This window comes from Vigna unguiculata, chromosome 9 (genome assembly GCF_004118075.2).
Source record: "Vigna unguiculata cultivar IT97K-499-35 chromosome 9, ASM411807v1, whole genome shotgun sequence".
Taxonomy (NCBI): Eukaryota; Viridiplantae; Streptophyta; class Magnoliopsida; order Fabales; family Fabaceae; genus Vigna; species Vigna unguiculata.
The window spans coordinates 28,266,447-28,293,339 of NC_040287.1; the positions used below are offsets into that span (position 1 = coordinate 28,266,447).

General features: G+C 30.4%; 2 protein-coding genes across 5 annotated transcripts; one reads left to right on the plus strand and one right to left on the minus strand.

The window, feature by feature from the left end:
- Nucleotides 1–12,986: 12,986 nt before the first annotated feature.
- LOC114162824 (ethylene-responsive transcription factor ERF110-like) lies at nt 12,987–14,463 on the plus strand. The gene is made up of 2 exons (XM_028046802.1): nt 12,987–13,505; nt 13,660–14,463. The coding sequence occupies exons 1-2, from the start codon at nt 13,214–13,216 to the stop codon at nt 14,289–14,291; spliced, it is 924 nt and encodes a 307-aa protein (XP_027902603.1). The 5' UTR covers nt 12,987–13,213; the 3' UTR covers nt 14,292–14,463.
- Nucleotides 14,464–16,482: 2,019 nt separating this feature from the next.
- On the minus strand, nt 16,483–23,534 carry LOC114164799 (26S proteasome non-ATPase regulatory subunit 12 homolog A-like). 4 transcript variants are annotated; one of them, XM_028049565.1, is made up of 12 exons: nt 23,415–23,534; nt 22,995–23,189; nt 21,671–21,778; nt 21,453–21,557; nt 21,280–21,336; nt 20,988–21,184; nt 18,542–18,641; nt 18,342–18,454; nt 18,101–18,248; nt 17,871–17,948; nt 16,911–17,159; nt 16,483–16,787 (listed from the first exon to the last, which is right to left on the minus strand). In XM_028049565.1, exons 1-11 carry the CDS (start codon nt 23,427–23,429, stop codon nt 16,941–16,943), a joined length of 1,335 nt encoding a protein of 444 aa, XP_027905366.1. In that variant the 5' UTR covers nt 23,430–23,534; the 3' UTR covers nt 16,483–16,787; nt 16,911–16,940. The 4 variants fall into 4 exon arrangements, with proteins under 4 accessions (XP_027905366.1, XP_027905365.1, XP_027905364.1 ...); XM_028049564.1 differs by lacking the exon at nt 23,415–23,534 and adding an exon at nt 23,269–23,399 and having other exon boundaries at nt 16,899–17,159; XM_028049563.1 differs by lacking the exon at nt 23,415–23,534 and adding an exon at nt 23,269–23,398.
- Between the last annotated feature and the right edge of the window lie 3,359 nt (nt 23,535–26,893).

Below are 26,893 nucleotides of genomic sequence, written 5' to 3' on the forward strand. Positions count from 1 at the left end.
TAGATATAAGATGCATACAGTATTGTAAATATATATATATATATATATATATATATATGTGAATATTTTAAATATAATTATATATCAATGTATAATTTTACCTCTAAATGTTTATAAGTATATTGTAGAAATAATAATAATTAAATAAATAAATATAAACAAAATTATCGCAACATATAACTTATAAGGAAACCATCACAAATAAGATGTCTCATAACTTCCGTTACGTTCAACTTTCTCCCATTCAAATAGTTTACAAAATGACATTTAAACTTCACCTCATCATCACTTATACCCTCATTATATTGTGCAAATTGTATAAATTCTTGTACTCCTTTGAATGAATGATCACGTCGCTTTTGTATTCAAGGTGTGACCTTATCCCATTCAAGAAGATCCACTTTTTTTTATTTTATTGGTACATATTAATTTTAAAAAATATATCTTAAATTTCACAAAATTTTGCCAGTATTTTCGCATTGGTTTTCAAGTTACACGAAATGAAAGTGATTATCAGTCATAATCAAATATGCACCCGAAGATCAATACAAAACACAGTTGATAAATTTTCATGAATTTTAAGATATGTATATTAAAATATACATGCACTAATAAACTACTAAAAAGTGATTAATCTTCTTAAACTATCCAACTGGACAATTAAATATTCAATATATATAAATTAACACACACACACATGCACGCACACACACACACGCATAACATAAAACAAATAAACAACATATTACAAAATCATAGGCTCATATTAGAAATTTGGGATAAATAATAAAAAATCTTAACAAAACATAAAAAAAGAAGAAGCAAAACACGAAAAAGAAGGCAAAACGAAAAAGGGACGTGTTTGAACTCACACGTGTGGGCGAGGCGCCGACAACGTGAGCTGGCAGCGCGACAGTGGATGGTGGAGGCAAGAGGCGCAAAGGTGGTTGGCCAGGGCAAGAGTAGAGGTGGCTAACGGTAGAGGCTGTGTGAGAAGATGAGGAACGAAACTTTGAGGAAGAAGAACAATGTCATGCCTCTAAAATTCACTTTTTGAACCCTAAGACAACCTTTAGGCCCTGGTTCAATTTTTAGCCGAAGCCTAAACTGGAATCTGACTCGATTTAATTTTCAATCGAGGCTAACCAATGCCAATTTTGAAATATTAAGCAAATATTACGACTTCAGTTCTACGGGAACCAAGGCAATATCTTACATAAAATAATAAAAAAAATGTCATATTTGAAATTTGAACAAATTTATAGGCGTCAGTTATTTGGGGAACACCGGTAGAAAAGTTTGCAAAAATTATAAAATAGTCATCGCGTCCTTATATGTTTTGTAAAATTGTAAAAATTAAGACTTGTTTGCTTGAATGATCTCATGCCACTTGAATGACATTTAGAAACCTAAAGTTGTGGTAAACAAATTTAAAGAAAAAAGAAAGGGTGAATTTGAATTTAAGAATTGAAATCCAGATCTAGATGAAATCCTTTACTATTTGGCTTAGGATTTCTTTGGTTTGAATGACTTTAAGATGCTCCTTGTTTAGTTCTCTAATGTTCACACCCTTAGCTTTATTCAACTTAATAGGTTTGATCACAAAACTACTATTTATGTATATTTAACAAATGAAAGAAAAAGAAATGAATTTTTTAAAAATTTTAAAATTTCAAAACTTACATTCAAAGTAAATTCTATTTTACAAACATTTTGTTTATTTAAGACAAATTAAGACCATCCTTATTCTTGCAGTCATCAAAATTATCTCAAAATCTATTTTGTTAAGTCATAAGCCATATTTGAGCAACATGTAATGCCAGTGGTTGACTGACTTTCAATAATGCATATGATATTTACTCATTACTTGAGCATAATGACAACCCTGAAGCAGTACATGTGCATATTATAAAAACTCAGTTTTAGTTACATGCATGTTACAATTACAAATACTAATTATTAATCAATAATTGTTGTAAATAAATTTAACTCAAAATACTAGTTATTTCAAATCCCAAATGCAACTTAGAAAAGTTCATTTATATATCATTATCATTTCTATATAATTATATCTTTCCATGAAACTCTTAATATCGATACACTCCGATACATCTAAGTCAACTTTGAATGAACTAGATGCAATTTATTAACTTCTTACTCAAAAGGTAACTTATGGTGCAAGCAAAATATACCTTTCAATCCAAACTCTCCAATAAGTTAGCAAAACTTTCGAAACTATAACTTATACAATCATCATCCCTATTTTGACGTGAACATCTCTACCTTCTCTATTGCAAATCCCAAAGAAAATTAAGAAAATAATTGTATCAACTATAAGAATCTTACTCCAATCAAAATTTCAATCAATTTGTCTTTATCAACTTCGAACTCCCTTCTTAAAGATATATTTTATCAAGATAATTAATAAATGACATGTTGACTTACACCCTTAAAAGAACATATAATAGAAAACGAAATCTTCAATAGAAATAAAATGAAATAAAGTATGCAATTGTTTAATTTTTTTATTGACTTTCTTATTCTTCCTTCATTAGAAGTTATATTTAAAAAAAATGTTCTTACAAAAGGATTTCATGTATTCATAAATGTACAATTATACTTTTTTTTATCTAAATTTAGTTTATTATTTTAATCGTCTAAAGTTTTTTTTTTCTATTTTTTTTTATCTCCATCTCCATCTCCGTTTTCAATTCAATTGAGTATTCCATTTTGTTTCCAAAACCCTCTTCTACCAGTCTCTCTTTCAACGTTTGTTGATTTAAATTATGTTTTAGTGTTTGACGAAAATCCGAGCTCATGATGAAGATGGTTGTCATTGATGACATTGGATGCTTCATATTTAATCAATAATAGGTGTTGAATGTCCAAACTAGAGAACGATGCAAGAAAAGCTATTGTGGATTATTTAAATTAAACGATGAGCTATGCTACAAAGTACTTTATAAGTGGTAGAAAATCTTGTTTAAGAAAATAATTTATTACATAAATCATATTAAAGAAATTTAAATAATTTTTTTGAACTTAAACAAAAAATCGGTAATAATTTTTCATAAAAGTATATTTTTCCATAATCTGTACTTGTAGGTGTATCATCAATCGCCTAAGTAAATTTGAGCTAAAGTAGCTTAGTGGCAACATCTGCAGCTCTAAGGTGTTAGACAAAATAGATTTAAAGGAATATTTAAAATATTTTTTTGAAGTTGTTTAATTATTTTTTTTTCTGTTTTTTTCAAAAATATTAAATTGCTCTTTCAATTTTTTATGTTTCAATTTGGTTTTGATTTTTAAAAATTAATATAATTTGGTTATTTTTATTAATTTTTTAAAAACGAATAAGTGATTTTTTTATCAGATTTAATACAATAATTATGTTAATTACATTATTAAAACAAATCATATTTATTTATATTTTGATCACATAATAATCATTACTTAACCCAATAGTTGAACTAAAGCTAGGTTGTTAACCAAAAAAATTATAAATCTAGTGCAACCCAATCTCACTGAACTTAATTATTAACTATACTAGATTGAAATTAAAACTATCTAAACATGTTCGAATTAAATTAGAAATTTTTCATAAATTTAATTATTTTTAATTGAGTTTTGTAATTTATTATATGCTTATAATTTTTAGTGTTTTTAATTGAGTCAGTATTGTTTAATTTTATTTTAATTGAGGGAAATAATTATTATTTTACTATGTAATTTTTTTTAGTAAAAATGTAATATTGTGTGATTGATATAAAATAATGTTAAAATAAAATTCTAATTTATATTAAATGTGGTATTGTTTTATTAGTTACATACTTTTTTTAAAACATAAAAACAAGAAAGCAAAATAAATGAATAAAATAAACAATCATGTCACCCAATAAAAAAATGTAGAAAAATACAATTGAAAAATATAAAATTTGAGTACCAAATAAACATAAAGATTTAATAGAAACTAATTGAAAATACCCAAATTTTTTAAAGATTTCAATATAATCGAATGTGATATATGATCATATGGGATTGAAAATTGTAAGCAGGGAACTCTTTTGTTTATTAAATTTTATAGATATATATTAATTATAGAAAAATTGAGAATTCATTTCATGTTTAGAAATAGCTTAGAAGAAGAAATTTGAAAAAGTAATAGTAGTATGAGAAAATAATAGAAGGGAAAATAGGAAGTTGAAGCAAAATTTGTTGTTTCAAAAGAAAGAGAACGCGTGGCACACGTTCCTTCTCCATCATTAACCATAGCGCGTGCGCCAATATTGTTGTCTAAAGGGGGGCGTTGACTTCAATATCTTTACAAAAATTACCAAATCCGGTAAGAGCATTTATAACGAAAGTTATTATAAAATTTAGTCATCAATAAACATATTAATTTAATATTAATATGGACGATACAAATTAAACTTATTTTTAATTTTAATAATTTATGCTTATAGAACATATATTAAAATTGTTTCACACACAAGTAAAAGAGATTTATATCTTTTAGATTAAGAGATAACTAATATGAGAAAAAGTTGATTTTTTTATAAAATACTATGTGTATTTATAATATTTTGGATCTTAGATTTATAAAACAAATAATAAGATATTAACTAATATCAATAAAATAACAATTTATCTTAAATAAATAATAATAATAATAATAACAATGTACCATCTTACTTGATATACCGAGTATTTTGTAAATATATAATACTAAAGAATATAATAACATAATCAAGTATATAATGTTATTATATGAATATTTGCACTAATAAATATATCTAAGAATATCTTTCAACCACTTTAAACTAGTAAAACTAAATAGGTCTTGTTGCACTACATTACGTAATATTTTGTTCGGTTAGGTACATTAAAAAAGTAATATTTACATTAAAAATATTCTATAGGCAACTAGTTGAATAGTTAAATATATAAATTATAATATATATATATATATATATATATATATATATATATATATATATATAATTTATATGTTTGAATTCAATGAGATTTTGTCTTTTTAGCTTTTAAAAAATATTTAATAATTTCAAATTCATAAAACAAAATCTTTTTTATTCTTTCCAACGTAATATCATAATATTAAAGTTATTTATTTTAAAAGTAAGTATAACCGATAAAATAGACGCTATTATGATATCATATCATTATGTAATTGAGTATAGTCACAATCATTCACAATTAAATTCTTCCAAAGTCTTCTATAAATATCTCCATTTTTACACAAAATGCCATTAGATTATCAGCTATACTAAATATTCTATACATGCATCCATCAAACCAAGAAAATAAGCACTACCCCGAAAACATCCACTTGGCTACCACTAGTAGCCCTGAAACATCCTTTGCTCATGTCAAAATCACAATAATCGGAAAAAAAGAAAAAGAAAAAAAAGAAGAGAACACACAACAACACACAAAAGAGAGCAAAGCGAAAACTTACTCTATTAAATTGATCGGTTACAAATGTATAACTCCTCATGGGGAACTATCCTATGGTCTCTGATATAAAATCAGATAAAAATTAAAGTTAGAAACAAAGAGAGAAGGCAAAGAGAACTTAGAGAAATAATTTCTAAATATAAGGTGATTTTTATAAGAATGAACTTTTCTTATTGAAAACGTTTATATAACTTAACCTTTAATTATTTAAATATTACATTGTACTCTTTTTATGAAAACCACCATTGCTCTAAAGTTATTTGCTAGGTCCTCACATTAAGAGACTAAATAATTTTTATTAAATATGAACAACCAAAATAAGATTTATGTATATGGATTACAAATGCAATTAAGTCAATTTTAAAGTATTTTATTTAGTAATTTTAAGAAAATTATTTTTTATTTTAAAGAAATATGTCTTTTACTTTAGATGAGTCTTTTCATGGAGATTCATTGAAGAAATACAATACCAATAAAACCTAGACAATTACTTATATATCGCTTAACTTCCTCATTTCCACTTAATGTAAGACTTAGAGTTACACTTTGATTATCAATAATATGCTTTCAAGGGTGAGTGCCTTCTACGTTGATACCCCTAAGGGGGAAGTATTTCAGACCACAATTCCCAACAACATTCATTCAAGAGTGAGTAGCTTTCTCATTGATACACTCTACCTTGAATTGAAGCATTTCAATCCACAATTCCCAATAATATTCTCTTAATAGTGACCTTTTATACTGAGGTTTTATAACACAACAACGAGACATGCTTGTCTGAAACCCTCATCAAGAAAACTTCTGATACAAAGAACCCCCACAAATACGATTCTTCCAAATAAACTCATGTTAGGCATCATTATGAACTCTGACACCCGGAAGTCCATCAGTCATTTACCATCACATGAAAAATTATTAAAAGAAAAAAGAAAAAAATGAATACAAAGCATGAGAGACCCATCAAACCCATGATAACAATTACACTTCACGGAGCATAGTCAAGTTGTACCTATTATGAAAAATAAATCTAAATAAATGCATGAAGGTAAAACATTAAACCACTTATATGATTATTTATGAATAAAAGCCAAAACAAACTTATCATCACAATGATTTTCTCATGAAAAACGTGAGAAACTTTGAACTACACATGCTTATAAAATACAAACACCGATGTCATCTCCCTCTAAGACTCAAGGAACCACTCGTTGATCCAAAAAATCATGACAAACTAAAGTATAATCACTCTCAAATCAGAGAAGATGAAGCTATGGATGGAAATTGATAGCCCCCTCCTCATGTTAGGTTGGACCAAAGCTAAAACATGAAGTTATGGATGGAAATGGAGTTGCAAAAGCTTGGTAAATGAGAGAAGATGCTCTTGGTTTTTGTGGTTTTGGTCGTGGGGTGAAGGTGGTTGTTGGTGTTCTTAGAGAGGTTGGGTCAACTCTAGAGAAGGGTGGCCAAAGGGATCTTATGGGATGCTCTAGCAATGACTAAAAGACAAGTTTATGGTTCAAATAAATTTTGGCAACATAACATTATACATCTCAAAGTGATCTTACAAGGGGCGATACACCACTGTAAATGAAGGTGTCTCCAAAGACCAAAACCCTAAAAATGTTTTCTTGCACTAAACCCTAAAAGTTCCATCTTGGTGAAGGAAAGCATGACATGACACTCTCACTTTTTGAAAAACTCTCCATTCATAGAGTGCTACGTGGAAACCACTTTAGTGAAAGTTTCTCCACTAAGAAAATGACACATGACCATTACCTTTGTAAGAGAACTCTCCACTAAGAGCTTGCAATGTGGCCACCATGTCATGTGTGGGACGTCCTCCACCTAAGTTAGGGTTACAAAACTAAACACCCAACATTAACTTAAGCTAGGCACAAACATTGCCCTATAATTGAAGCAAGATTGTTCAAAAATCCTATACTACTTGGTCCTTAATACAAGGTCTAAAAGAAATTCAACATTACATGACCCTTAATACAAGGTTTAAATATTCCTAATCTACTAAAGATACTTAAAAATGGCCTAATAGATAGAGCTTTGCTTCACCTTACATAAATGACTCCAACTCTTCTTGAAAGTGCTTGGCCAAGTCTAGGGGGTATGCCATCAAGTTTGCACTCCTAAAAAATTTGAAAAACTACCAACATATTCACTCAAATTCCTTTAAAAATACCAGCAGATGTAGCTAAACTAGGATAACACCTAATTGCACCTTTAATATTCACCTTAAGCTAATTAACAGATGAAACTTGTCATATTTTGTCCATAAATGAAACCACCCTACCCTCTATAGTTTGCATATTGAAAATTTTTAGCACCAAAATATCATATACAATATTACTTATATGCTTTTTAGATTTATTCTTAGTCATATACACCAACTCTTTAATTTGAAAAAAAAAAAGAGCAGAAGTAAACAATTGTATCATGAAATCCACTATGATTTCACATCCTCTAAATCTTTCAGATAAGCGTAGTATTGACAACCACTATAATCACTTTAAGAAAAAGACTATAGAGGACTTTATAAACTGAACAACAAAATCCAAAGAGAAAAACTACAACTCTTGAAAAAACATTTTCAACCATTCCTACATCCGCATAACAATAAAATAGTGAAAGAACAAATGAGAGAAAGATTCAACATTACTCTCATACAAAAAACACATAAAATCACACCACTTTTTTAAACCTCCAAAGCAACAAGTAAATGAACATCCAATAACTTTTAAAGAACCAAAGTTTTAGCTGGTGACACAACCTCTAACTAAATCAAATTTCTCCAATCCACACATGACATACTAGAAGTGTAAAAACTTTAGCAACATTTTTAGAAGTACACCAATATCATCTAGAATCCAATTAGGCACATTTATATCCTCATTAACCATCAAGGAAGAAAAATCACATAAATTGATAACAAAAGAAGGAAAATTTCAGTGAGTACCTATCTAAACTGAGTTAACAACAATGTATAACCTTACTCTGTCAAAATAAGAAATTCTAACCAGTTTAGATATGCAAATATTATAACACCAACGATCATTTTATAAATTAATACAATCACCCTTACCTAGTGTCCAAAAGTATTTTCAAGAACAACATCATATATATCCTTAATACCATGGAAAATCGACAACAAGTTAAAGAACATATATTTCTGTTTCATAAACTTAAGAAGTTGAATATGCATGAGTTGAGTCCAAGTCATTTTTTCATAAGCAAAATTTCAAGTTATACATAACAAATATGCTTTTATTTTCTAACTGAATATTGGTAACATACAAACCACCACTCACCATAGAAAAACACAAGATAGACCATTTAAATGTGAGCAATCCCCATTTATGTGTTTTCTCAATCCAAACAAAACTTTGAATTTTTTTGTTCCACCTCAAGAAAAAACTTAATAGTTCATTTATAAACGTAAAAGCTATAAGACAATAAGCCAACAATCACTAAATTTACTAGTTGAATTTCCCTCATCATACTTAACAACTTTCCTTTCTAAGAAGCGAGCTTATTACAAATATATAGGATTCTTCAATATTTTTATTTTTGGAAGAAATATAGCCTTTTATTCGTGATGGATTTTTTTTAGAGAGTTATGAGTCTTCTTCTTTATATGTTGTTTAACTTTATTATTTTTATTTAATGTGAGATTTAAACTCATTCTTATATTCTCGATCATTCATTTTATATAATATCGAAGTTATATGAAAAGAAAGTACAAAGTAAATTAACTAATATTTATTATCAACTAGAACCGGTTTATATGTATTTTTCTTATACAAATTAAAGTGTAGAATTTATATAAATGATTTCAAATTTACTATATATCTTCTCATCAAATTGGAGTTGAATTCATGAGAACGAGCCAAGTGAATTTGGAGCAAAGTATACGTGTTTTGGTTGCCCTTTCTAGCCATGAAATAGTGACTCTCATGTACTTCTAGCACAATGTATAACAAACACATTTTTAATTTTGGATGATATAAGAGGAGAAATTAAATTACGTTACTGTAATTTGTAATAAATATTATATTTATTAATAACTTGATATGAAATATAATTTTTATTTTTCTAACTGCCAAATTCTAATATGTCAAATTTTATTAAAAATAAACAAAAAAATAATATAATAATTTATATTATATATATATATATATATATATATATTAATGAAGGTATTTTATTTTTATTAATATAAAATAAAATAAAATTTTAAAATATAACATATATAATGGATTACATAGTTCAATCGAAAGTGTTGCAATAAAGTTATCCAATTAAAAATTATCAAAAGCATATTTATAGATTAATTTCAATGTTTATATAAGTTTTTGAAGAATGGTGTGGAGATGGACCAGTGGTGTAGAGAGAAAAGGAAGAAGAAGAAAAATGATAAATTTTTTTTAAAGAAAATGAAAAAAATATAAAAATATAAAAATTTAAGATATATGACACCGATTAAAAGATGTTAATGTCAATCTAAAAAAATGTTCCGGAACACCCAATAAGTACAACATCGTTTAGGAATCGAGATTAAGCATAGTGTAAATACTTCTTTCTCCATCTACTTTTTAAGGTGTCTTTTAAGGACAAAACTGCGGACAATATTTCTGGAATGTGATTGTTATTCTTAACAATTGCTGCTGGACGGACTAGAGTAGTGGACAATACAATTTTAAATAAATTTAAGATTCAATTGAGTGAAAAAAAATTATAATATATATATATATATATATATATATATATATATATATAAAATCAACGTACAAATTAAACCTAATATAAACTACAGCATAATTTCTTTTATAGTATAAAAGTGTTGGCCAATATTTATGTATTTTTCTAAAATTTAAGCAGGGTAACAAAAATGAAAGGCGTTAATTGTTCTAGTAAATATTAACATGCTTTTTGAAAACTTTATCGTAAAAATTATATATTTTTTAACAGAATTAGGGTATCACCTGTTTAAATAGTTCTCAAGAACCTATTTCAAATGTGTCTTTTTTTTAAGATCACCGTTCTTATCTGACGAAAATATGTGTATCTAGATGCTAGTCGTTAATGATAATTAAAGTTAAAAGAAAAATAAGAGAGTTGACTATCACAAGAGTATTGTTATTAAGTTGTCCTAAATAGCTGATTTTTCTTGGTAGTGTTACTAAGTTTTTGTTACCTTTATATCGGTTTTGACTTTCATACTCTTCACCTATTTTCTTGCGTAGAACGAGTAAATTGAGAGGCTGTTTTGACTTTAACTTAAATTCAAAATATCTAGTAATCTTGAAAATTTATTTACCAATTTCCTACATAAAAATATTTTGAAGTATTATCCTTCTACTTACAGGAGTCTTAATTTTATTTATTTATTTTTCTTTCGTTGCGTTAGCTTGTTTAGTAGAGATAATAGTATTTGACTAGAGTTTATTTTCCAATCATTCATAAGTTAAAAACTCGTAAAGAAAAAGGAATATTTCTATTTATATATACTAATCGAAGTGATTTACCTCAAATCAGAAAAAAAAAAGTCATTAACCTCACGTAAAACGAGTTTACTTTTTTTTTTGAATAAATTATTCTGCTGTGAAATGAAAATTTACATGATGACCGAACTTGTAGAGAGTGATTATATTTTTTAGCATCTATCATAAATTCATTTAATTTGGTTTAGATAACAACCGAACTTCTAAGTGTAGCACATAAATACAACCTTAATATCCACCAAACTTTCTTACAGCTTTTCCTTATCTTCTAACTTATAAACAGAGGAATATATATATATATATATATATATATATATATATATATATATATATATATATATATATATATATATATATATATATATATATATATATATATAATAAAACTTTTAATATTTTTTAAAAATATTCATGAGAATACAAGTAGAAATATTACAATAAAATAAAGTATAAGTTTTATATGATTTAAAAGGATTTGTGCTCTCGTATGATTTAAGGATTATGTTTTATGCTAATTTAATAGTTATTTTATATCGTAGTGTTTAAAATTTCACCATATTCATGATTTTCTATATTATATTTATATTTATATTGATGTCCAATGTCAAGAGTTAAATTTATATTTATAGTCTTGCACAATGAGACGAACAAGTTTCGTCTTTTTGTTGGAAAAGTGTATGTATTTAATATTTAATTGTTTTTCAAACAAGATTGTTTCTGAAAAAAAAAAAAAGAGTCTAAAAACCAAAGAAGGAATTAAATGTCATTTTAATTTTTGCGAATGTTCTTATTCTTCCCAAGAGAAACATTATTTCTTCTTAATATATTTTTATAAAAACTAAAGAAACCACATAATACGTTCTCATAAACAAGAGTTTAAAAAAAGTGTAGAGAAAATAATTTTATTGAATGAATAAAGTGAATACTTCTTTTATGATGTGAACATTTAACCCATCTCCTTCTGGATAAGGGTTTGTTCATATTTAAGTGATGTGAACATTTTCAACAGGAATGTAATGTGAACGTAACAAGTGTGCATACTGCATACATGCATTTATTGATCTACTTGCATGGGTTCATAATGCTAAGCTTCTTCTGTAATGTCGTTTCAGAAAAAAAAAAAAAGAAAAGAAACCCACTTGGTGGGGCTTTGTGTTAATTTCATCCTAGTCCAGAAGATACCCTTTAGGAAATGGATGGACATAAAAAGAGGATTTTGGAGACAAATTGATAAAACTTTCGTGCATTACCAAACATGGTACCTTGGTGGGTCATACCGAATACTAAATTTAGTGTTTGGATATATCGCTTTTAAAATCTCACAAAAAACAAAATATAAGCTCTTTATATATTTCAAAAATATCAAGTAAAACATTGTAATTTTTTCTCTGACTAGATATTTTGATTTAAAATGAAGGACTTTAGGAGTAAAAAAAAAAAAAAGTCAAATAGTACAAAAATTGTCTTACACTTACTATATTTATTTGTAATGTCGGCTGATACATGTATTACTTTTTCTTCACTTTTGTAATGCCGACTAGCAGGAACTGCCGGTGGAGGTTTTCTCCACACACAGCACTTGCGCCGGCAACTTTATGCTTTCACATTTTACATTTTCTATGGTAGTTATTAAAATATAAAGTATAATATGTTCTTAATTTTTTTAATTAATGAATTTGCGCATCTTAACTGTGTGACGCAAAAGTTACAATAATATTTTAATTATTAAATTTTGATAATTTTTTTAACGTTATTAAGTAATATTTTTTAAAAAATTTTAAAATATTAAAAATGAGAAAATAAAAATATAAAAAAATTATTTAAAAAATATAAAAAAATGTTAAAATTTAATATTGAGAAAATTATTTTCGGACGAAAAAATTAGGAGATAAAGAAAATGGAAGGAATTATTCAAACCGCTTTATATTTAATGTAATAAATAGGAATTATTGTGTTATTACAGTTACTTGGTAAATAAGGAGAGAAGTTGTACAGGTGTGAGACGTTCCATATATCACCACCGACTGACTCTCGTATGGCGGCGCCTGCGAACACTTTGGACCTTTCCATCGTTTCGTATATATAAGAAACAACTCAACGGGGTTGTGGGAACGAAGGGGTGTTTCTTCATGCACAAAACCTAATCCAACTGTCTCTGATTTTGTTCATTTAAGGTGGCGAATCCAGGAGAGAAAAACCAGGTTGACAAGAACAACGACGGAGGGATGATGATGAACACGCATGCATTGTCAAGGCTGTTTCCGGGTTTGAATAGGGAGAGAGAGATGTCTGCTATGGTTTCAGCTTTGACCCACGTTGTCACCGGAGAGGTTCCAACACCCACTGATTCTACTTTTCTCCATCATCATCATGCTGTTACACCACACGTGCCTTCTTCTGCTTCTACAACACCCTCTTTACCTTCTTCATCTCATTATGTTCCTGCCACCTCTTCTCACAAGAGACCTAGGGAACAAGACGCACCGTGCTTCTCTCAAGCCTCTTCTATGCCAAGAAGTAAGCACCATGTTCAAATCTTCAATTTTCTTCAATATCTTCTTTAATTGTATATTGTAACATGGAATAGAACAGTAAGATTGGTGCAGTGTAATGTGTGTTATTTTGTTTTTGGTTACCGCCTAACGAGATACATGGGAATGAATGAATACAGGTGGAGAATGTTCAAACAATTCGAGAAGCAGGATAACAAGGGAAATGGGAAATGCTGTGTATGAATACAAGACGACGGAGAATGTTAGAGGGGACGAAGAGAGGAGGAAATACAGAGGAGTGAGGCAGAGGCCGTGGGGGAAATGGGCGGCGGAGATAAGAGATCCGTTCAAGGCGGCGAGGGTGTGGTTGGGGACGTTTGACACGGCGGAGGCAGCCGCCAGAGCATACGACGAAGCTGCTCTTCGATTTAGAGGAAACAAGGCCAAACTGAACTTCCCGGAGAATGTCACTCTCCGGCAACCTCAGTTTAGTGTTTCCAATTCTCCCACTTCTCTTGTGTCCATTTCAACGTCGACGGATCCAGTTGTGCATACTCCAACTTTTCTCCCCTCTCAAGGTGCCACCGATGTTTACCAGTATTTTCAGCTCTCGGGCTTCCCCACCACCCTTTATGATGATAGGACTCTAGTCACGTCTTCCATGGCTTCTCATCTTCACTCTTCTTCCTCCTCTTCTTCTTCTTCTTCTGCCTTTGTAACTTCTTCTCAGGACACTTCACTTTCTTCCTTTTATTCTAGCCAGATACCACCTTGGTCAGCTTCTGCTCCTAGCTCTTCTTCCTCCGGATGATTTATCTTTTAAGTCTGTCTGTATTTATCTTTCATTATACGTCTTCATGGATTTTTTTTAAGCCATTATAGCTTCATCTCTTCTGTCTGTAATTGCATTGTCGATCCCGTTCTGATTCATTATTTTGGCTGACGATGTTTATGGAGGAAAATAAATCGCCATGTTTGAACAAGACTTGAGTAAAGTTTAACAGCTTCATTTCATGATGAACTTGACACATTTTTTTAGCTACACTGAATTTCAAGATTTCTTCATCATACAATGTCATTCTAATAAATCCCTCGACTAATGTCGAAATTATACCTGTTGTTTTAATTCTTTATTTATCAAGTTTTGTATTTTAATTCGTGATTTTGCAAAGAGTCATTTATTTAATTTTCTGTTCCACTAAAACTAAGGCTTTGAAGTGATTGATGTCTTAATGCAAAAGGAATAAAGAAAACAATATTTCAGGCACAATATAAGGTAGAATCTATATGAAGTTAAAAGCTAATAACTCTTCTGACATTGCATGTTAATAATGTTTCGAGAGAAAAGTGCTTTGAAATTTAATGGTTTAGCCTTTAATTTCTTACTAGAATGGCAGCATCTTCCTGATCTAGCAAATTCTTTTCTTCCTTTTAATTATTATACAGAAGTCGTTATCACAATGAGATTCAAACATTCATTCGGCGGATTATTATATTCACCTTGTTGAATTTAGAATTTTCGTTCAAACAACCTCTTGGTGAAATGGTCCAAATGCCTCCTTTAAACACTAGTATATACAAATATGCAAGTTAAGGTAAGATGAACCACACACCAAAGTTTAAAAGGAACAAACCATCAATTTGACTGCAACCATCCTGAGGTTTGACTACCATGGGATATATTCAACGTTGCTCGACTACGTAAGCATCAATTTGTTGGCAAAAAAGTTCACAAAGTAAAAATTAAGGGGCAGAACATACGTACACACGTGAAGATCATTAAAAACAGGACAAGAATTTAGTGTGAACCAAGGTTGGCAGAGCCTTACTATTATAATGCTTCCTTGCGTCTGAGCAAAGTAACTCGAAAATAAATTTCATTTTAAAGCTTCCTTTTTTATCTCTATATACACGTCCCTCTCACAACCCAGGAGAGAAAGTACTATGCACACTTAAGCCACACGTAAGAGCTCAGTGGCGTGTAAAACACCGAAAACAATGATATGTTGTGCAAGTAACATAATGGTTCAAGCAACTATAACTTTTACACCAACATTGACTCAATCGTTAATTATGAAGTTTAATTATTATTTGAAAAAATGACACCAGCGTTTATGTTGAGTAATTGCATAGTCATATTTTGACCTTTTTTACTCGAGATGCACGGACCCCAGGAATCACCCTGCGCATCATCAAGGTCATGCAACCCAACTGATTTTTGCACGGCGAGGAACCATGTCTCAGGTCAAAGTAAGGAAAAACACTAATGTTCCACCATTAAAAAACAATGACACTTTGTTTAGAAATAAATTAGGATGCGTGGATTTGGTTGGGACGAAATAGTGAGACATAAAAGGTTGGGAGATCCAACGTTGAAAATTTTCTATGCCAAACAGGGGGAAAATCGCTCTCCCGTTGGTGATAACGGATTGTTCTTTTATTACTGTAAACTAGTAGAAATGACTCATAACAAGTACCTGGAGAAGATTGAAAAAACGATTTTAGAAAATACACAATTTTTTTATTCATTAAGTATGCATACATGTTACAAATGATGTCTTGATAAAACAAGATTTCGATGTAAAGTAATGGCAATCGATTATCATATATTTTTTAAACTTAAACAGCTTTCGTTTACCCTATTTCTCTTTTCCTTTCCTATTTCCATACATTCTGACTCCTACTTTTCTTTTTCTTTCTACCAACACACCCTTGACAAACTCCAAATTTTCTGTACTCAAACAAAAGAAAATTCAGCTAGCAAAATGTAAAAGAGAAAAATATAACAAGACACCCGCATCCAAAAAGCAGAAGAAACTGAATAGTGAGCCCTACATTCTGACTCCAAATTTCTGTACTCCTACTTTTTTTTTTTCTTTCTACCAACACACCCTTGACAAACTCCAAATTTCTGTACTCAAACAAAAGAAAATTCAGCTAGCAAACTGTAAAGGAGAAAAATATAACAAGACACCCGCATCCAAAAAGCAGAAGAAACTGAATAGTGAGCCCAAGGAATGCAGGAAAATTGAACGGACAAAAGAATATCAGCACTAATTCTCTTCCCACTGACCTACAAAGATCGTTCAGGATCATGTATAAGTCGGTGGTAAGGTATGCACCATTAGTATACAACACTAAGAAACATGTATGAACTCTACCCTAACTTCATCATTGACAATAAAATGGTAAAAGAAAGAATTGTCGTTTAATCCCCCAATACCTAACCATCCTAATCAGCAACGATTCAAATGAACATCCTGTCAAAGCAACTTCAGTCCAAAATAACATCAATATTGGGGTCCTCCTGCAGTTACCAGATAGAAGTATTGTGATCAATAGTAATGGAAAAAGTTCAGTAATGAACCATGATACTTCCATACATCGCAAAACTTATTTCCAAATATTTCATAAGGACCTTTAGAATTACCAGTAACTTCTAATAGTGGCATGGATCTTCTTAACCCTTCAAGGCAGCCTTATGCACCATGGTTTCCTTGTGTATTTGGTGGCAGCTCTTCTCCACAAGATCAAGCAGTCTCTCCAAGTTTACTGCCCATGAGTTAAGAACATCGTTGCTATCCTTGGCTCTTTGGAAACAAACTATTCCCATGGGTCTATCAATTTTTGCCACCAATGCCTTGGACACAACCATATCTGAAAGATGGTTCTCAGCTTCCTAAAGTTTGCAAGGAGAATTAGTTAGAATCTTCAATATAGTTTTGTAACAAGTATATTCTGGTAGATCATTAAGAAACAATATAACGATCAGTTTGAGGGGTAAATGTACTATTCAGATAATTTAAGCTGTGGGGCATACCTAATAAAATCTGTGCAGGAAACACACATTTATATAATATTAGGAAGTCTAAGTATCAAATTTGGTTTCTTTTTAAGTTCTGATTTTCAATTTTGGCCCCCTTATTTTTTATCACGATTTAAGTCCCCACATTTTAGAAAATCTGCAATTTAGGTTCAATCCTTAATTTTGAATGTTTAATTCTTTTTCTTTTTTAATTTAATTAATTGAACTATTTGCCGATGGAACACGAATATGTCGGATCTATGGTTCAAAGGAACCAAAAGAAAAAGAATGCAAAATTAAAAGTTAGATAAAATTGTGGATTTACAAAAATGTGGAGTAAAATCGTAAGAAATAAAGGAGACCAAAATCACAAATCAGGAATCAAAGGTGAGACAGAAATTGTAAAGCTTATATGTAGGTCTATTCCTGACTAAAGCAGCATATAACATGAAACTACCTTGCCACTGGTTATTGTGAAGGAACTGTGATATTTATCTGCAACACTACAGGCTTACCCAAACACATTAAAAACAACCAATTACCACAGATAATTTTCCGGCACATAATCATAACTAACATTCTAACCTGAACACTGAGACACAAAAGCTCTGCAAGTCTCTTCAAAGTAATCCTTGCATAGTATTTCGATATAACAAGAATATTCTGGCAAGGTAAACAAAAATACACCACATTAACGTTCACATCCTAAATTAAGAAGTGTTGAAAACTGAAAAATAAGACATTCACAAAATACCTCCCAAGCAATTTGGAGGGAGGGAGGGGACATAAGAAATATAACAATGTGAGGGAATTACATGTTCAATTACTCTTTCCTTCAGATCTTTTGCTGCTTCACCCAAATTCCTTCCAAGGTTATTCTCATTCTCAAACTCATCATTGTATGAATCCCAAAGAGTTGTCCACTGGATAACCTCCATGGTAACCAACTGTTTCAACAGTAACCTACAACATGATGTGTAACAGGTGCATCAACTGAGAAGGAAAGCATGACTAAAATGCCTAACACAACACAAACCCAAGCTTAGGATGGCGTACTTAAAGTTTGGAATCTCAGACAGATTCCTATCCTCCAAGGTGGAATTGAGAAGGCTTGACTGCATTGGATCATGTGGTGATAGAACCAAGTACCAGCATATTTTCCTCAGGACCTATACGTAAGGAAAATATTCAGAAAAAAAAGGAGAAACTCAATCTGACAATAACAGATAAATCAAATAAGTAGAAGGGAACCCTACTGGAATCCACTCGGCAGGATTTTCTTTGACAGATGGAATCTCATATATTGCCTTGTAGCATCGGCAAATTTCAAGATAATCATTTTTATGGGAATAGTACCTTCAAAATAAACAGATCATCACAAGACAACCAAAATATTATGATCAGCCAGCAAGATCATCTGAAAGTAGGCACCAAAAGAATGCAACACCAAAAGCAAATGAAACAAAACAACTATTAACAAGAATCTTCGAAGATTACAGAAATTGATTTTGAAAAATAGAACCAAATTAAAAAAAGTTGTGAGTACTAGGTAACTCAGTTTATAAGAATTGAACAGAGTATCCAATTGTATAATGACAAACAGAAAATAAAAGTCATTTGGTAACAGTCACTAAATGAAAGTTAGATAATGTTGTTTAGAAAGGGTTTCAACTTCGCAGTTCACAGCATAACGTATTTACAGAATGATAGTCATTCTCAAAACAATAATCGAGGGTACAAAAATCCATCTTTATGTTTGTAAGGTAAGGAAAAATATAACCAGTATCCTGTTGATTTAAGAAAACCATTCCTTATATTTCTAAGGTCAGTCAATGCATGATACAATTAGCATCATGCCAGGACTGACAGCTGTGCAAATGCAAGAAATAAACACTACAGTTCCTAAGTTGGTTTAAACATGGTACAGAAAAAGGGATGCTTTTGACAAAAAGGTTACACCAGGCCCATAAAAAATATAAATTGATTAGTTAGAAAGAAATAAGTAATTGTCAAATAACGTCTGTCTAATAATTTGAAGAAAGTGATATCAACCGTAACGTGATCTACTTTTGAAATCAAGTACTTCATTGCAAGAGTCATCATTGAAATTAAAATTTATGCTTCCGACAAAAAGTTAGAGAAACTGTTCAGATTCAACACAATTATATTCATTACACAAAAAAACTATCCAAAATCTAAAACATCCTGTTTTATTTAATATCATGTATAAGTACATGTACACTAGCTTGCAGGAAACTCAACAAATCAACCTCCTCTGTCCTTTCAAGCTAAGCCATGGCAGTGTGAACCCATATTTGAGGTATCAACTGTATAATTCAACAAATCATTATTTCACGATAAAACTTAAATCATGAAGAGGCTCAAAACGTTGTGAACCTATATTTGAGGTATCAACTGTATAAATTTCACCTTTGACCACAAACCTAATTACACGTCAAAAACCCTTTGAGATTTTATATCTTAAATCATATAAATAAAAATGCAAGGATTTCCAGAACAGGAGCAAGTAAACACTTGTGACTTGCCATCTCCAAGTCTATCCATCCTCATCAATGCAGTTTAAATTAGGTAGTGTTTAGCCAAACTTCTTTTTGAGTTTCTCTTCTCCTTAGAAGGAGAAATCATGCCAGCCAAACAATTTTGAAAAGATATTAAAATTACAAGTAGCTTTTTCTGAAATGAATAAAAGCCCACACAATAGAGCTTCCATAGAACCCAATTATAGTATCTTCAACTTTTATGCTCTGTTTGGATCAAGAGTTAAACAGTTAGGAAAGAGAAAGATTGACGAAAAAGAGCAGCAAGGTAGAAAAGTGCGTTGTTTGACTGAATAGAAAGAAATAAGAAAAGCAGTAAAAATCTTTTTAACCTCTAGTTTGGATAAGTGAAAGCAAAAGACAAAATATAGTATAAATTGCATACAGATAATAATTACAAAAGTTAGAGTTGGCAAAACAATATTAATTTTTACTATATTAGTTTTTTCATAACAAATTATTTACTATTTATTTTTATATTTTATGAAAAAATATTTGATGTTTTTTGAAAGGTGAAGAACTTGTACTCACAACTTTTGCAGCTTGTTTGTTGGGAAATGATTTTATATGTGGGAGCAACAAAAACTCTCTTTTATTTCTCCTCTCAAACCAATGGTGGGAATTTGACATTTCCATCCTATCTTCCTCCTCTCCATTTCCCTCTTCTCTATTTACACTCAGAACTGGTCCAGACAATAAGTTTACCATGAAAAGTGAAGAGCTTTAAATCTACTCTGTACCCTCCACAGAAAAAAAAAAATCTAGAAAGAGGCTCTGAGAATCCGTGTTGCTTTTCATCTTAATACAGAATCCAAATCCCCACATAAATTATAGTTCCCTAGATCAAGTTCAACATATTGACAAAGAAAAAAGGACTAAAAATCACTTATTCCAAATATACGGAAGCAGAACTGAAAATATGAGCAAGAAAGATGGAGAATGTTCTTGGATAGTAAGTTGGTCACCAAAGTGCATGAACTAGTAATAGACATATTCAACCTTGACTTTATAGAATTTCTATTGCAATAGTAGCACTATTTACTGCTACTGATAACTACGTTGTAAGAGAACAACATCTATATTTTAACACCCCCCATCATGAATTGAACAATCAAAACAAGAAAGCAAGTAGGAAATCAATTACCGAATCATTAGTTCATAATAGATACGCTTCAACTCTGGCAGAGATGGTATATCTGCAGGAGCTTCTTCAACAACATTATCACCTTCTTTAGGCTTTTTCTTTTCCTTTGAAACATCAGCATCAAATACTCTTTCATTAATCTTTTTTGAGAGTATCTGAGCACGAACATAATCCTGTCGGTCTAGACACAAACGAACCTGCACCACAGGTAAATGCAAGAGAATTACAAATCAACAAAATTAGTGGCCAAAGTGAATTTCATTACTTGAGGATATATTAGAATGTCTAGTACTTGTTCAAGAATGAAAGCGATTTTCTCAGTTTTTGCCATGGCACCAAAAGTTTCTACCTGTTAAGAAAACCAATCACGTTAGTCACCGGACAGCTAGTTGCATTAGCCAGTACCGTATCAAAATCAAAGGTGCATAATAAAAATCCTTCACAACATTTAATATTCACACTGACCGCAACTTCTTGCATCAAATCAGCAGCTTCATCAATAAGTCCTTGTTCTTCCCTAATTTTTGCAAGTTTCTTGATCAATCGAGCTCTCTCAATCTCAACATATATCTAACAGTTGATACAAAATACAGTACAATGTATATTAAATATCCATCTTATCTTATTAGACTACTTTGGAGGACAATAAAAAGGAATCAAGAGTGAAAACATCATATGCTCACCTTTCCTGCAGATACACTGTTCAAGGTTTCGATTAGGCTTATACAAGTTTTAACATCTGGTGTCTCATCGATATATTGCATAGCTTGCTGGACCATCGCTGTTACAGCCTGTATACAAAGGATAGGCTTATGAATGAAGATCATGTTTCTTGTACCAATTGCAAGACAACTAGATAAAATCTCTACACTGAGCAAATAGATTATAACTTGTCAAATGCAAAGCTGTGAGTGTCCTAATAATTTAGTATCGGGGCAAAAACAACAAAGAAATTTTCATGGATCAATTCATAGTTTATAGGGGCAAGAAACTAAAGGTGCAGGTAAGACGACTACAAGATCAACTTTATTCAAGACATTGTATGACAAACCGAACTAAGACACATGTATGAAGCCTAGACACACCTCATCAATGGCATGTTCTATGTCCGACATGTATCGGACACCGACACACGTATGATACTCGCACCACAAATGTATCGGTAAAGTGTCCAATTTGAAAGACATTTTTTTTGCATTTGACATGATTTTGACATGACTTCAACATAATGTTAATAATCACAAATTCAATGATGTTCTAAAAAACCCATAAACTTGTAAACTTATCACATAAGTTTCTATTATAATTATAAAAATAAGGAAAAAATCTTATATGACCACTATTTTTTACTTTTTTGGATATTAGATAGATAAATTAGATTCATTTTTTGTGTTAGTTGACAATGTGTTAGTTGAAAGTTTGAAACTAACATGTATATACACGCCGTGTCCGGTCTTCTATGTTTTTTTTCCATTTAGTCGTATCTTCGTATCAATGTGGGTATCATATCCGTGTCCGGGCCCGGGCTTCGTAGAGACGCATAGGTGGTGAAAGACGCATGTTCTGCATAATGTCTACTCTAACTTTCTAAAATAAGTGTAAAAGGTCCTAGCATGCATAGTTATTGCCAAAAATACAAATAGCGTTTTTTATTTCCTAGTCAAAATGATAATCACAATACTTAAGACTAAATTGATGAAATCAACGAAAATCACAATACTTAAACTTTTTCTACTAGCTCACATGCCCCGTTGATATTTGGAACAAAATTTCCATAGATAACGGTTAACACACAATACCTGGCGGGGTAACGAAACACTATAGAACATAGATTACGAAGTAGACGACAACAAATTTTAAAGCAAACCAAGAAAATCACGGCCACATCAATTAAAGCCCTGACAAACCTAACATAAAGTTCAACTACACAGATGATCAGCATAGAAAAGAAAACAAAAACTGGATAGGTTTTTTGCTCCTAATGAAAAACAAAGAAAGAGTCCTTACCTGCCTAAGTTGGCCACGTCGTTTGGATAAGAGAACAATCTGGTCATTGAGAGTGTCCCAAGCACGCGCTTCGAAACATAGCCGTAAAATTTCAGTGACGGCATTTCTTGTGGCGGCGACATTGCCGGCGAGCCTCGCATGCTTCTCCGCATTCAGCAATTGCTCTATTTCCGCGTCCAAATTCTCTGCGTTCCCCTGAAAATCCAGAAGAATCGTCAACTCTTATAATCAAAATCCAAATTCAACCATTCCAAATTCTTTTTCTAAGACCTACGCCAAGCAGCTTCATAGGGAGGTACAAATAAAAGTAGAGACACAAAGTGACATCGAGTAGTAACAGAGGAAGCGTATAAAGAAGAGTAGATATCTGGAGTGTGAAGAACATTTGGAAAACATGAGCACAGAAGAGCAGGTAGGTACCGCAGCCATAACCATTGAAGTTAGCGACTTTGCGTGCAGGAGGGGTAGAAGAGAGGAACTTCTTTCGTACTACTCTACTAGAAAGAAAGGAATCACATACATAGCATAGCATGAAACTATTTGATGGGCCTAACTGTTTTAAACAATCGGGGGTTTCTCCCTGCACCCCAAACATTTTTTCTTACTCCAAGAAAAATTGTGAAACGGAGCTCGAAATCTGGTTCATTACTATTTTTTTACTTTTTGTAAAATAGATGTGGAGATCTGTTTTATTATTATTTTTTTACTTTTTATTTTTAAAATAGATATCAAGATCCATTTTAAATTTTTTTGAAATGGATAACGGATCAAGACATCTGTTTCATAGACTCCGTTTCACATATTTTTTTTTTTTGTTTTTTTGTACAATGGATGTCAAGATCCGTTTCATATTTTTCTGAAACGGATCTCGACATCTATTTTTTTTTTGTTTTTTGTGAAATGAATGTCGAGATTTGTTTCACATTTTTCTGAAACGGATATTGACCTCCGTTTCATTATTTTTTTTTGTTTTTTTGTGAAACGGATGTCAAGATCCGCTTCACATTTTTCTGAAACGGATCTCGACATCCATTTCATTATTTTTTTTTGTTTTTTGTAAAATGGATGTCGAGATCCATTTCAAACGGATATCGAGATCCGTTTCAACGGATCTCGACATCCATTTCATTATTTTTTTTTTTTTAATTTTAACTTTTTCAACCACCGAGATAGATAAAAAAAATTTAAGATCAAAATTGTAATTTTTGGAGATAAAAAAAAATATTTGGGGGTGCAGAGAGAAGCCCCTAAACAATCGTGGGCCTGTCCTCTCCTCTGATATTTTGGCCCAATTCTGTGGACAGCTTCTTCCTGCACCACCATAGGTTATAAAATGATCTATTCATTCGTGTGTTCTTCACTTTATCTTCTTCTTTCTACACCAACCGTGCGCCTCTCTCTCTCCTACACTTCATCTTCTTCTTCCTATAGCAGTCCCACACTCCTCTCCCTTGCTTTTCATCAGTTTTTGTTGCAGACTCACTGTCAAGAATTGCCTTAGACGCCCATTGCCACACTCTACCCATTAAAGACACTCCAAGATACAAAATTTATATTTTAGATAGAATACAAAAATAAAATATACACATAAGAATTAAAATATAAATTTACATTTGCATTGTACATTTTAGAATACAATTTTTGTATTCAAATTGTATATCATAGAATACAAATTTTGTATTTAAGAGTGTCCAATTCGAAATTTATTTTCTATTTGTATTTTAGGATATGCATTCTCAAATACAAATTTTGTATTTCAAATTGTACAGTTTGAAATTCATTTTTTATTTGCATTTTAGGATATGTAGTCTTAAATACAAATTTTGTATATTAGATTACACATTTCGAAATACAATCTACAGTACAATTTTGTATTCTTATAATATGAAATACAAATTTGTATACATTCTAGAATGTATTTGAGTTTAACGATCCATAAATAAAAAGAAAATTTTAAACTAAAGGATACATTTAAAAATTTTTAATTTATGAGGGTAGAAATTGAAATTATAGATATATAGGAAGAAATTGTCTCACTAAAGTTGGGATGGCAAAATGATCACTTTCACTCCTTTTCTTTATCAAAATTTGATCATCTCCTAATTTCTATTTTGGGTTAAAACAAAATTCAAATAAAACAATACAAAAGTAAAGGAGAATTGTAAGTACGTAATCGAAGAAACTCCACAATATATAATCATAACTAGATGTGTTAGGTCATCTTATTCAATTACATGTCACTTGATAAATTTATTTATATCAATCTAGTTTAACTTTTATTATAAATAAATTATAGTTTTTTTTTTTTTTTATCTTAAAATATCCTAGGACAATCTAAGAAACATCTTCACATTCCTTTTACATAATATACACGAATAATAGTTATATTTTCTTGGTCCTTGTTGTTAATATAAAGGATTGTTAAAGCCTTGCAAGTAAAATGACTTGATTATTTAAAAAAATTTACCGTGAATTTCTTTACGAAAAAAAGTATAAGTTGTAAATAGAAGATTTTGGAATTGACCGACAAGTGACAACTATTTGATCTCATCACTTGACCTAATAGTAAAATGATTGAAAAACGATCCTAATGTCTATTGCACATGCAAATATTTGTAGATAATCTACAAAGCTTGAAAATAAATCCACACATTTGGATGTAATTGAGTTTGTGGACTGCTTAACACACTCATAGTGAACTCATTGGAAGATACAAGCATCAAAAGATCCCAAAAGAGATAATCACAAATCATTGTACCTTGATTTATATTTAATTGTCTATTTCTTCACCTATTTATATTAAGGAAACATTCTCTCAATTGTTCTCTTCTCGAATGATTTTACTTTGTTTGGCTAAATATTCATCTCTATAGTCTTCGCACAAACACATACTAATATAAATTTAATTGTCCATCGAGGTTGTCATAATTTATTCCAAATTCAATGTGAACATTTCGTCGTAAAAAAACACCAATTAATTATTCATGATTACATTGCACTTTCACCACCGAATGTTGAACTTGAAGAGAAGCTTCAAGTATATATTCTAATAATGATTGAAGATGTTAAAGATATGTATAAGAGTCTTGCTTTCGTTGAGTGTTGTTTAAGTCTTTCACACAAGTTATTCACTTGGTTAATATCACTACACAACCATATTAAAATCAAATTAAAAATAGAATAAGTTCTAAAATACGAAAACATTTTTTAAAACGATTTTTTTACGTTTTTAATTTATTAGCATCATTGATTAAACTATTTTTGGTGAAATTTAAAATAGAGTAATCGTGGTTATCTCATTAACAATCAATTAATCTAGAGAACTATTTTAAGTGTTTAAAGAGTTTTCGGAAAATTAATCAATTACCATTTTTCATAATCAATTAAATGTGTTTTCTACAATAATTAAAAAGTCAAATTAATTGACTAACACATGTAGTAATCGAATAAAAATATAAATTGTTGTAATATATTTTTAAATTATGTGGAATAATATATTAAGAGATTTAAATAATTGATTAAATGCAGTATCATGTTTGAAATAACATTTTAAAATCTTTATAAATAGAGGTTTTCCTTTATTCTTTAATGAGAGAAAAGAAGAAATGTGAATTTAAAAAGTTTCTAATGATAAATTTGAGATATTTCAAAACTCAAAATGACTTTCGAGATTTAAAGATAAAAAGGTTATGTTGTATTGAATCTATGTGATTGCTTCTACTATTGTAAAAATTTTGGTAAACTCTTTCTTATTGTTGATTTGTTGTAGTGTTCCAATAATATGTTGTAGTGTTTAACTTATTGTTCCATAGATGTTCTTTGTTGTTGAGGGAGTGTTTTTCGTGTTTGATTAATTGTTATTGTATACAAAAATTGATAAGACATACATCTTCTTAGGT

Excerpts from the sequence above, each read along its gene's own strand:
- LOC114164799 (XM_028049564.1), bottom strand. The coding sequence starts at position 23,379 with ATGTTCTTCACACTCCAGATATCTACTCTTCTTTATACGCTTCCTCTG. Across the intron at positions 23,190-23,268 it reads TCCCTATGAAGCTGCTTGGC|GGGAACGCAGAGAATTTGGA; the intron begins GTAGGTCTTAGA and ends CTGGATTTTCAG. Across the intron at positions 21,337-21,452 it reads ATTTGATGCAAGAAGTTGCG|GTAGAAACTTTTGGTGCCAT; the intron begins GTCAGTGTGAAT and ends TTTTCTTAACAG.
- LOC114162824 (XM_028046802.1), top strand. The coding sequence starts at position 13,214 with ATGATGATGAACACGCATGCATTGTCAAGGCTGTTTCCGGGTTTGAAT. Across the intron at positions 13,506-13,659 it reads AGCCTCTTCTATGCCAAGAA|GTGGAGAATGTTCAAACAAT; the intron begins GTAAGCACCATG and ends GAATGAATACAG.